The sequence below is a fragment of the Buceros rhinoceros genome, unplaced genomic scaffold (genome assembly GCF_000710305.1).
Source record: "Buceros rhinoceros silvestris isolate BGI_N320 unplaced genomic scaffold, ASM71030v1 scaffold14236, whole genome shotgun sequence".
Taxonomy (NCBI): domain Eukaryota; kingdom Metazoa; phylum Chordata; class Aves; order Bucerotiformes; family Bucerotidae; genus Buceros; species Buceros rhinoceros.
This window is the reverse complement of record NW_010417029.1, coordinates 28,170-41,450: the sequence shown is the minus strand read 5'-3', so window position 1 is coordinate 41,450 and position 13,281 is coordinate 28,170. Positions and strand designations below refer to the sequence as shown.

The window sequence follows — 13,281 nt, the reverse complement described above, 5'->3', positions numbered from 1 at the left end:
CTTAAAAAACCCCCAACCCCCCCCACCCCCGCCAAAAAAACCCCCAACAAACCAAAAACAAGCAAAAAACCCCATATAAACCTAGAATGTTGCAAAGCAACAACCTAGTCATGCCAAGGTGGAGAATGAACAAAATGACACACAAAACTAAGGACTGGTAGAAGTGTTTGGAAATCTTTATAACCCTCTGTTTCAAAACACAACTTTAAGGTAATCAAAGTTTTGAACAAAGTCAGTTTCATGGACTGACTGAATCTGCGTGCATTATATACACGTTTGAAATAAAACAAACACACCAATTACATATTAATGTTTTTTGTTCTCATAAGAGGGGTGGTAAATGAAAGAGAGATTATGAAATTAAGTCACTGGTTCTTCACCCATACAGATTGTGGAGTCAGGGCACCAAAAGCTGTTGGAGTGATCACTCCAACAGCAAGATCTAAAAAACTCCAATACTTAAAGACTACTTGAAAATTAAAAACAAAACAAAACAAAACCCGAACAAATGTAACTGTAGCAGGGGGCAAAAATCTTCCTGGAATACCATTTACAGAATTAATTGAAAAAAACAGAGAATTAAAAAAGGTGGCCCGCTTACCTTAAGGACAGATTTATTCAACAATGCCAAAATATTTTTGCTGTTTATACCTTGTTCAAGTAAATAATGATTGCAGGTCTTAAAAAAAAGAAAATCATAATTTTCAGTCAGTCAATAAGTTTTCAACATAGTGAGATATTCTTGGACAAAGTCAAGATACATGATCAAGTAGAAGTAGTTTAAGAAGTCTTATGAACATATTCTGAGCACCTTATTGACAATTTCATTGTAAATTAAAAACACACCCCTCTGTGTCCCTAGGGAGATAACTTTAAAAACAAACCCCAAAGTGACTGGTTATGATTTAATTAGGTATCATTCTAGTAACAAAAATAAATTAATACCTTGATACTTAAATCACTAAAATGAGACTTTAGACACAACTAGATTTCACATGAAATTGTTTGAATTCAGTAACCTTAATTGCATCAGCTAGAGAAGGTCTTTCTTCAGGGTTTTTTCTTGCCATATCCAGAAGAAGTTTTTTAAATTTTCTTGGCAATGCCAGCTTGTGACTTGGTGGAACATTAAATTTTGCAGCCATCCACAGAACTGCAGCAACACCATAAATGCTGACCTATTGGTATAATGTTAAGAGACAGGAAAGTTGTAAACAGACCAAAAGAAGCTTTCATTTCAAAACCAATTCCAGCAAATTATCCAAAAATTCCCCTCATAACTGCTAAAAAAAAACACCAAACAAAAAACCTATTGGCCTTCCAAAGTACAGATCACTTCTGGCTCTTGAAGATGCTGATGAAAATCCCAGCCCATTTCAAAAACTAGCTGTTACGCATGCAGGGCCAATAATAGCTAATTTTTTACTGCTGGAGCAACAGACATATTTTGTCATATCCTTTGTCTAGGAAAATTATTGAGGAAAAAAGTGTTTTTAGAACCATTTTGAGGAATTCCTTTCTCATGTAAAAACTTAGTTTGCTGCAAGCCTTAGAGTTCTACCATAAAGCCAGGCCAACTGCAATTTACTTAAAAAAAAGTTATAATTCAGCAAGTAAATGGCACATGGTAATTACAAGCTAGTCAGTACAAGTCATATTTTACAGAGAAGGTTACATCTCTCAGAAGAATGAGGTATTGTGTATTTATTTTGGCAATTATTGTTCTACCTGCAGCTAAACCAATTGAAGTTGCCATGATAAGAGACCTTGAAAATAACTCAATCTTCACAAGCTTTCTTGTTTTATTTGAGAATTACGATTTTCATGCTGAGACAGCTTTAGTCTACTCAATGCTTAGTTTACATATGTTAGCACATACTAGAAATGCAATCTTGACAAAGTTGAAGCACCATGCTTCTTCATGTAGCCTCTGAAAGATACTAAAAAAGCTCAAGGGCCAGAAACCTAAGCACAGCACTAAGTAATGTTTTGAGCATTCTTTTGAGCAAAGTGAACAGCAACGAATTCAACATAGCAAGTTCACTATAAAGAAAATAATCTGTGAACCATCTGAACTGTTGAACACAAGCTACTAATAAGTACAAAAATGTTTGAAATAGGAGAAAGTAGTTCTACCAAAACAACAAAAAAAATTCCTCCCCTTAGGCACAGAATTCCAAGAGGTCAATGGGATACTGATCTTAACCTAGATTTATTCATTTAGGAAAAACTTGCCATCCAATCCAGCATATTCTTCAAAATAATTCCTTTTACTGAGGGAAGTACAGTTATCGGGACTAGCACTACACAGTCTTAATTCTCATACCATAAGTCTAAATATTCATAACAATCAGAAAGTTATACAAACATCAGGAAAAAAAAACAAAACAAAAAACCAGGTCAGTTTACTCTATATATAGTGTTGTAGAAAAACAAGGAAAAAAGATTACTTCAGATTTTCTAAAGAAAAGAATAAAGACTTTAGGATTATTAATTTCTGCTGTCTGGTGAAAATTCTGTATTATATTTCAGGGTTAGTTTAAGCTTCTGAAGCATTTGAAAATGGATCAAAGCAGTTTAAGAAGAAAAAACAACTTTAAAGAAAAAGATATATAAACACTTTCTAGTTACAGATAATTTCACAGAAAAGTCAAACTGACTTTTCAGTAGATCTTCAATGACGATTTTTTTATTTTCTGACCACCTCTAATTTTAAACAACTCATGGGGCACAAAGTACATATTAGCTAACCTTTTTTCCCTTGTTATATGATAGAAAGGTACTGTAAATTCTGTTTCCAGAAATCTTAAGATCACTGTGGCACAGTGTGCAATTAAGATGCAGTTGCAGTGGAGACAAATACTCATCTGCTATTTATTAACATTTTTATAATCTTTAATTCGAGAACTTCTTATCAATAATAGCTATAGCAATAAGCTCTAGAAAAACTGCACTGCTAAAAGACATAATTCATAATGTTTCCATAGTAAACATACAGTGATTTTTTTATCCAACCTTCCAAATGAGATTAATGTTTGGACTTTAGCCTAGACAGTCTAAAATACTGATTTCAGTGTGACCTCCAGATACTTCAAAGTCTGTCTTACTGCTTACAAACTGAAAATAATTAAGCCTTATGGAAAACTGTTGAATAACAGATTTTTGTCAGTTACTCTAACAATTTTGGAAGGCAAATTATTTTTCAGAAGCAACTATATTTATGGGAAATCAATATACAAAAAGCCCACAGACAGCCAAGAATTACTGTGAGAAAGGAGAAACATTATCAGAATCTTAGAAGAGTTTAGCTTTCTTCAAGCAGCAGATACAGCTATGCTTTGATAAATACATAGCAACCCACATAACCTACCACATTACCTTCTCAGTATCCACATCCTCCTCTTCCACTTCAGGAGCTACATAAAACATATCACAAGATTCTAAATGAGAAAAGAAACCAGAAACAAAATATAAGATATTTGCTTTCTTCTTCACTACCCACTACCCGCCCCCCCAATCCACCTCGCAAATAAAGCAGAGCACAGAACATACTAGTTTACCTTCAGCTTTTGGAGCAGCAAAGAGGATGCTTCCATGGCAGTCGATCAATACAGAGTCCAAACATAACACCACTGCAAAACAGGGCACAAAACAGCAAGGCATACTAAGTATCCGTTCTTGCAACTATGCAACACTAATAAAAATAAATAAAATAATTTTAGAAATAATTTGCAATGTCAGCAATTACTTTCAATAAATTATGCTTTAAATAGCACTAATGCTAGAACAGACACCACCCAATAAAGAAACAGTAGATGCTTAATCACCCAATGCAATTCCTGCAGAACAAAGGAAGTAAACCAAACTGGGATAAAAGGGCCTAGCATTCTGGAATTTTACTCTCTTTGTACCTAGCACTGAAAAGAAAGGCCAAGAAAGGAACAAAACAAAACAAAAGAAATACAACAGCTAGATGTACTCCAGTCTTCTAACAAGGTACTAATAAAAGATAGTCAATTTATCATAAGCATTTACTCTCTCTCCCCTTCCCTCCTCCAACTCCCCCAAAACACAGGGTCATATCTGGAGACAGCTGAAACAAGTGGCCCGATCCAGATCTCCTCTGCTTGGAATAGGATATGGAGTCCAGTTTGCACAAATAGTTATCACCACACACACTTTCCCACTGAAGTAGTGTTATGTAGATTGATACTTGCAAGGTCCTGAAATTTTCCATATTTAGGAAAGAAATAACTATCTTATAAAACTATTTTAAATGATCTGAGGTCTTATGAACTTAACATTAAGGTGGTGAGATCACGTTATGTAAATTCAGTGATGAAAAATTTCTGGCAAGACCGTGTCTACCTGATATCTTCAGAGCACACTGTAATTTAACATGTTTCAATATAATTAGCCAATTGGCTAGCAATGTAGCCTTGCCTTTATAGACTACCATAAAAACCACCATTTCTTTACTAAAAACAGAGTACTAGGGGAATAGATTCTTACAGTAGAGGTTAACACATTAAATTTATTAATTATTAAGGAAAATATAAGAGACTTAGGAGTAAAACAAATATTAATTTATTATCAAATTATAAATTGAAGATGTCTAAGAGAGAAAAATAGAGTAAGAAACAAGGGAAATAGTCTTTTTGCTTTTGCAGTTACCTGTACAAAACACACTGTATAAAGCCATTAAATTGTTCACTATGCTTAGTGTAAATAAAGGCTCACCTACTACCTTCAATAATAATTAAGCAGAATCTGGAATATGTGACTTGAAAAGCAAAGCTGTCCTGAACAGGAACTTTTACTAGGTGTTTCTGCAGAGGCATCGTCCCTGAGAGCCCTTCATTATCTTTGCTTCTCAAAAGTTAACACTCCGGCCCTGAATCCACAACACAGTTCATGCAAATCAGATCTCAGCTGAGTTTGGAACAACAGAGAATTTTCACCTGGGTTTTCTAGAGGCAATATGTAAGCAACATCCTCCGATAAGAGGAGAGAAAATAAGTAAAGAGAGTACAAACAACTTTTGTATCAGGACAGAATTAAAAAACACATGAAAAGGCTAGCTGACCCAGATAATTCCTGCTTAGGAAGTAAAGGATATGGAGGAAAAGGCTAAGTAAAATAATCCAGCTTGTTCCACCTTTCAGTGTTTAGACAAAGCGTTAGCAAACACTTTATATGGTATCAGCTTACCTTTAGTAAGGTACTAGTATCCAAGAGGAACGCTGAGAGAACTTTATGTGTGTGTGTGAGCACTGAAGTAGTAACACCACAGTAAGTCATGCCACGGTGCACACTTACACTCAGAACAGGCAGAGAACCCTCTGGCAGAAATATTCTAAATCTGAAAACTATTCAACTTCAAGGTAAGTTTGTCAAATATGGAATTTTAAGTCAGGTGCCTTCCATTTAGCAGTTTGTATCAGTATGTTCACTTTTACAGGCTACATAAGGTTCAGACCACAACTCGGTCTTCAGTTTGTAAGACAAATGCATTCTGGGTGCATGTAGGTACGGTAACAGAGGCTGGGTAGGCATTTAAATTATGTGCAGTTATTTGAAACCTTCATAAGCGTTAGAAACCTGTTATGAGGCTGAAATAATCCTTCTGTTGCAAGGTATATAAAATACTTAGTTTTAAACATAACATTGCTTAAAATGCTCAGAAATTTCCATTTATGGCAAATTTCCTTTTTAAACAGTTTTATATCATAAAAGATAAAGTAGCTGAAGCTGAAAACCAAAGAGACGCAACAAATTTTCTGTTCTTTACTATCTAATTTTTAATATTCAGTTACAGACTTCAAATCCATCCCTGTCCAAACCTTCAAAAGCAGGCTTTTTAAACCAGGAAAAGCAAAGGCAGCGTGGTCGTGGTGGAACCTCTCTCGATGTATCAGAACAGCTACAGATTTATTACTAGTGTAAGCTAAACCAACATTCAGAACGTCTATGGAAATTTGCGATGCCCTTCTCCCAAGTTATACATAACATATATTCCAAATGTGACAAAGTACAGATCCCCATTCTTCTCTCAGAAGTTGACTTCTGATAATTCTTCTATCAACTGAAGCATAGGGAATGTGGAAGGAGTAATGTCACGACAAGACCCCTAAACTGACAAAGCCCTGTATTGTCAACACCATGTCAGGAATCATTTGTCACAGAGAAATCCAGGCGAGAGAGGAAGTTTTATTTTTATATATACGTAAAACTTATTTTCCTCTGCTTTCAAGAGAAAAGTTACAAATGGTTTTCTTAAGAGCCACGGTACAGCTTCTCCAGCCTCAAAATGTCTAAACACAAAATTTGTTTCACTGCTTGAAATCAAAGATTTGTTTTTCCCACAAAAGCCATAAAAACTCAGAATAAAGAGAAAATAAGACATTCTTGTACATATGGAAGAAAATTCTGAATTGAGTAAAAATTCTAAAGTCACAATTTTAGAAAGTGAAGTTAGAAATATTGCCTGTTATTTTTTTGGTACACAAAAATGAGTGTTGAGGAATTTTGCATGAATGGCATAAAAAACCCAATAGAGTGAACACAAATAACTAAGCAGATATTTTAGGATAAAATTAAGACTATACCTGGATAATCTATGCAAGTCTGCAGAGTACATAAACACTCGTGACATAATGCCCACAGTTCATAGTCTTTCAGAGGTTTACCATACCAGGACAACAAGAGTTTTAGAGAGATCCACTGAAAAAGAGTGAGGATGCAGAAAGTTATTATAAATTATCACCATTCAAAATCGTTTAATGATGTAACGAAAAAGTAAATCCTGATATATAATGTACTCACCTAAAAAGCATTAAAAAAAGGTATTTATTGTACTTGCCATAAATGAACTAATAATACTTCTTACCGAAAAGGCACCGCACACTTAGCTGGCTGTATAGACGAACCAGTAGTTTCTCAATTGCATAACAAAAGTGTAATTCAAGTGAGATTTCAGCAAGAATAGAACAGTTTCAGGAAAAGTGAGCTGTTTGGAAGCTCTTCCTTATACTAAGGAAAGACTCTTCTAGAATGTCAAAGATGACACATAATTATAGGGATACGATATAGACTTAAAAACGAAAATCAAAATGATCAACACCAAAAGAAAATTCCCACATTCAAATCCTGATTTACCCTGACAGTTGTATTACAAGTCTTACCTTAAAGATTTCATTAACGCTTCTTGTTCCTCCGTGAATGATGTTAACAATATTGACAGAATTAACGACAGATTTATTTCAAGTCCAAGCACGTTATTTTTAATCGCTGGCTGTTCACTTTGTAGTAACAGCGTTTGTTTTTCTATCAGCTTAGCTTTCGATACTTGGCATAATACCTTAATGTGACAAAGACACTGCTCCATGGAAACCTCCTGCTCTTCAGAGAATCAGTTTTATATTCTGCAATTTTTTTTTGGGGGTGAATATAAGAACTTGACATTGATGGTAGCACATGGACATCTTCCTGTTCAAGCTGTGCTAATAGAAGAGCTTATCGCTACTAGTAGTTCATGACATCAGGTGGATTTAGGATCTCCAATCATTTACCAAAGGAACAGAAAAAAATTCACTGTAGGCAGAAACCTCCAGGTTAGAGCAGATCCATCCAGCTATTTAAAAAAACAGCACAGCACATTTTCTGCTGCATATGTGGCCCTAACAGTAAACTACCTACAAATGTCAACTTTAGATCATGTTAGGGAAAAGAACTACTGGAAACAATTCAGGATTAATTCTGGAAAAAAAACAAAACAAAACAAAACTGGAGCACAGGAGACAGAAATAGTTAGAAGCTCTGAAATGTTCCGATGTTTTTACAGACACCTTTACATCCCTATTGATGTTTGAAAAAATCTAATTAGACTAAGGGTCTCTCTCACACACAATAGTGGTACATCGTTATGTTTGAAAAATCGGTCTCTGCACTGTCATTTACTGCAGTCAATTTCTCATGATCCTGGCTATGAAATACCCTTCAGTGAGGCACTATTTAGATTTTATTATAAAACATCTGATGAACAGAATACTGCATTAACTTTCATCAAGATCAAGAAACAGCTTCCCTGTGATCTACGGGGAGGAAAAGAACCACGTTAATTTCTGTCGATGAAATTTTGTTGATAATGTATTTTTTTAGTAGAAGACCTTCTCAAGGAATGTAATACTTCGGGCTCACACTGTTCAAACATTCCTTGAAGGTGAACCAGATAAACTATATATTTTTAACAAGATGTACTAGCAAACACACCTTTTGATTTACTTAAAGTGTGTTATTTTCTGCCTACCTCCAACACACATAAAAATGAATTTGGTGTTTTCATTCTCCTCTGTTGGAGCACATCACAAAAATTAGTAACTTTAGCACAGACAGATTCGAAAACAGGTAATAAGGTTAAGCTTAATTCTCCAGCATACTGGAGTGGAAAATTCTTTCATCAATGTGTTCCTTCATTATATCCAAAAAAGTAAGCTCTTGAACTGTCTGATAAAAACACATCAATTACACAGCAGGAAGGACAAGGAGAGTCAAAAGAATGAATTAATCTAGAGAACATTCAAGACAGAGCTTCATACTGTAGATTGATTACTACTCCTGATCAGTGCTGCATTTCCCCCCTTCACAGCATCCTGGTTCTCACGTGCCTCAAATGTCTTTGCTCACAGACACTTTACAATGAAAGAAGCAGACAAACCTTCAAATTCACCCTGCGAACCAGATACAAGTGGAGAAAAACCCAAGGAGAAATTCCACAGACTGACTAGAACATTAAGGAAGTTTCGGGGTTTGGAAATATTTTGTAGTAAGTACACATCACTGCCACATCTTTCTTTGTAAGAAAATCCCTCCTTTTGAAGTTCGTGTCCCTAGAGGCTCTTACAGCTGCAGCAGAGAAAGATGGACTTCCTCTATTGCATGTATATATCACCTTTCACTTCAGGAGAAGGTGATGAATGGTTGGCAAGGAGAAGAATGTCTCACTAAACTGGAGACTGAAGTTAGTCATACAGCAGAAAGCTGAAAGGTATTTCTCATCACTTTTAGGATATCCAAGCTCTTTAGAGGAAGAAGGAAGTGACAGAAAGAAATTTAAGCACAGCAGGGAAGTAGGAATAAAGCTTAAGAGCAGCAGCAAAAGTTTATGATAAGAAAGAAGAAAGCGTCAATGATAGGTAACAAAATAGAGGATGAAAAGGCACCAGAAGTAAATGCTGTTTCAGAAGAAAATTATGTAGGAAAAGTAAATCTTAGCAGAAGCGAGAATCACTGCCATCCATAGGATGGCCAAATTAACCTGATTTAGGAAAAAAAAGGATGCAGTCTGGTTACAGCTTGGTAAACTTTATTTAAATGTATACCCTCATGGTTTCTCTCTGGCAAGCATCCTAAAGAAAGGTTAAATTTCAAATATTAATATTGCTAGCTAGTATTCATACGTTAGTTGTATTCCTGTGACACAAATAACTAACTGCATTGTTATTGTCTCTTACTGTAATTCAAGTCTCTCCCCACCTTGATTATTAATTTTATTCTGGAATGAAACACCTGAGAGGGTTATTCTTCTAGTGCCCTAATTATTCCAAATGCTCACTTTCCCACACCAGAAAGAGAAAATTAGGGGAGGCTTCATCTGAAGGCTGAGAGTTTAGTTCCTGCTGGGGACTCGTCCTTCTAACACTTCGTAAAAGTTATCCGATATAGTCAAGGCACGTGATAAGACATTTCATCACACATTTACATCTGTGATGAAAAACACATAGTCTGGTTAAAATAGTTTCCAAAGCAAAAATAACATACTTAACCTAAGGTTATGAGTCAATTTTTGTTTAAGCCTAAAACATTAAGTATTTAACATAATGCACATTCAAAATCCACTGAAATCTGTCTATGTTTTGGTAAAGATTTAAGTGTGAAACTCCCTTATTTAGACATCTGTCTCAGGTTTTGTTCTATTTTAATATAGAAGTCTCTGTTTCATGGCTATTACTATTTCCTACAAGTCAAAAAAACACCACTCAGTGACCAAGAAAAATAAAATTTGAAGAGCTGGAAAACATATGATTAAAATTTTTTGGTCGGAGTGACTGTAGCATGCATTATTCTTAACTATCTATTCACACATTTTAGCAAAGTAAGCTCAAAGCAACTGTTCAGCATCCATAAGGCCTCAGGACCATTTAAGCATTAACACTACTTTAATACTGATAATAAATTTACTAATCTATTACCACCATTGAACTAGCCAAGAGCAAACAAAATCGTAATTCAGTACTTCCTTCCAAAATTCCTCCATGTTCCAAACCAGACGTTTTCAAAACAGAAATTATATAACCCAGTTTTTAAAAAAAGAAAATGTCTTTCACACCACAGAAATTGTCAGAAAATATGACAAAGCCACATTTCTGATTATTGCCTATAGCTACATACTGGTGACATTTTGTTTTATGCCAAAAAGACTGCATTTTACACCTCACTTCGAAAAAGTGAGTTTTTTTTTTCTTCAGTGCTGCAATGATCATTTAACATAGCTTTTATTTCTTTATGGTACCAGAATTGTAAACCCAAATTAGTAAAGCAGTTAGACTACACTAATGTACTGTATTTTATTAACATAATGCTGGCATATTTTAAACAGCCAAAGCAAGCAAGATTTTCATTATTCTTTTCTTAATATCTAGTGTTCTGGGAATTGACAACTTTTCTTTCCTCCAAGCGCTATCTCCCAAGTATTCCAGTGTCATTCTCCAGCTACATGGCTTTCCACTGCTTTCATGCTTGACTGGGTATGAATGACCAACAGAAAACAAACGTGTATATGCCAAGTTCCCATTAACCCCTCCCATGTAAAGGCCATAGCGTTTGAATCAGAGAAACATTTAAAAGCGTTAGAGATGAGACATACCTAATTGGAATGAAATTGGTTAGAGAAATAAAAGATCCCCACTCAAACTTGAAGTGAAAAATATTTATTTACGGCATGCAAAACTATAAAAATTACTAGGAAAACCCTCAACAAGATACATTGCAGTAGCCAGACAAAAGCAAGCAAGTATTTTTAGTAATGCTTACTAGCAGTAAAGCACAGAGTATTAAGAAGCAGTGTTGGAGTATTAGAAAAATATTGTCCACTGGAGAAGTATTGACAGGGAAGAAAAATTGTCTGTTCTCCAGAGTAGACAAGGTTGATCTTCAACCGGATGGGTGTGGTGTTGCACTTTCTCTAAAGAACAAGAGATATTTAAAGAGATGCTAGAGATACTGTTCTAAAAGCTCAATTTGCTGCAATCATACTTATCTGGTATAGAAAATTAGTGACAGAGCAGCACTGTAAATCACCTGAGGTGTTTCCTGTTTAGCCCAGAAGGCAGAAATCGCATTAATTAGGGCTTCAGACTTTTTTTGTGCCTTTGCAGTAAATGAACAAACTCTCAGACTCGGATTTTAGCTGTTTAAAAAAAAAAACCAACCCAAACATTTTTAGGTATTTGGTAAAATTCTGGCACTGAGAAATGAAAGGGAACTTCAAAGAGATATCAGTTGTAAGGGATAGCACAGTATGGCTTTATTTTTTCAATAGTCAGGAGGTAAGACAGAAGCAGAAACTGCTATGTTTCAGAAGCCTGAGGAATAAAATGTTTTCCAAAAGATGAAAAAGAAGCTGAAAACCTTAAAAACCACAACATCCTTCTGTAAGAAGACTTATAATAGCGTCTGACTACTGAAAATGAATGACCCTCCTTCAAGAAAAAACCCACGATAGAAAGATTACCACGATAGAACCTCAGCACTTCAGGGAAGAGACAGCCATTTCAGAAACCCAGCTGTAGCTCACAGATGTTGATATATTTTAAAGGCTTTTTTCTCCCCACAGTGGTTAAATAACCAAAGAAGCGGTTTGTTTTTTTTTTTTCGTAGCTTTTTTGAGGGTTTTGTTGGTTTTTAAGACTAACTTAGGATTTCCTTACAGAGTAAATATTCTTATGTAGTAGAACCTGAACATTTGCTGGAATAGATTGCTAAAATAGAATATAGAGTATGAGTCTATCAAACCTTTCTTCTACTGAAATCGCAGCCATAAAACTCTCATTTCACACAACCACCACCTTACTATCTTCATTTCAGATCTGTATTATGACATGGCTTATTAGGGTAACTGGAATAATAGTTACCTTTAATAATTCTCTATGATTGTCCTGTGAATTCAGTGGGAGCAGGATAACTTCAATTCTACTAAGAGCCTACTTATTTGGAAGAATGGAATTCTGTTCAGGCTAAAAGAACACTTAAAATTGATGATGAAATATTTGAAGAAAAAGAAGATTTCAGAAGAATAGCAGAATAACATGAAAACGTATTTTGGTTTACTTCTCTGTGTCCATTCTCTGCAGGAAAAGCAAACAGAACATTTGTTACAGCTTTTTAAATTGTGCAAGAAGTTTGGAAAACTCAAGTTCTTGAAAGTATCTTCATGTATCTGGACAAACTATTGTCCTGGTAATCCAGTAAGGACAGAATATATGTCTTCAACAGATTTTTTTCTCCTTAAAGAATAATGCCTATCGCTACACTTGATTTATGTTATTAAGTGATGGCAGCTTATTTACCACACCTCTCTAGTTAACACAGAGGCTTAAGTAAGCCCACTTCCACCCTCAAGGCAAGTGACTTAAGCGGTACCTTTATTTCTTGGAAGGGAAAATAACCACCCTAACAACCAAACCAAAAAAAAAAACAAACCCCAAACCAAAACCCATAAAACCACTGCAACAGGTTTTTTTAGTGGTCCAATAGCCTTATCAGAGCCATCCTCTCCATGACAAATAAACATGCAACTGAATTCCAAGATTTATACAGTTTAGCATAAAAAAAATAAAAACTCCATTCAGAAAAAAGAGATTTTCATCAAGATGAAAGACAGTTCTTTCTGTTGCCTGAATACTGAGACATATCTAGATTTCTGTACACTAACAAGCTTTCTCACAAGAAGTCAGTGACTGAAATTGCTATGATCCTTTCTAGAAACACAAGCACATCTACCGAATGAAGCAAGTTCATGTGAATCCAGAGTAATAAGTATTTGATGTAACAAAAGAAGAAGACTTTGTTTGGAATGATTATAAGTCTGATTATTACTTTGCACTCCTTTGAACATGTAAGGTTGCATAGTCCAGAGCAGGAAGGAGAGAGGGGGAAAAAAAAACCCCAACATGTCTACAATAAATGGATCTTTTACCAGGGTCTGAAGACTGCACCTACTGG

At 35.2% G+C, this 13,281-nt stretch overlaps 1 protein-coding gene across 1 annotated transcript in view; it reads right to left on the bottom strand.

The window, feature by feature from the left end:
* The window catches only part of KNDC1 (kinase non-catalytic C-lobe domain (KIND) containing 1), a 55,551-nt gene that overhangs the window by 18,607 nt on the left and 23,663 nt on the right, over positions 1–13,281 (bottom strand). Inside the window, exons 6-10 of the mRNA XM_010138029.1 lie at positions 6,609–6,723; positions 3,561–3,632; positions 3,379–3,440; positions 1,020–1,178; positions 602–679 (exon numbers count right to left, since the gene is read on the bottom strand). Of these exons, the coding sequence (XP_010136331.1) occupies positions 602–679; positions 1,020–1,178; positions 3,379–3,440; positions 3,561–3,632; positions 6,609–6,723 (486 nt within the window). The remainder of the gene's footprint in view (positions 1–601; positions 680–1,019; positions 1,179–3,378; positions 3,441–3,560; positions 3,633–6,608; positions 6,724–13,281) is intronic.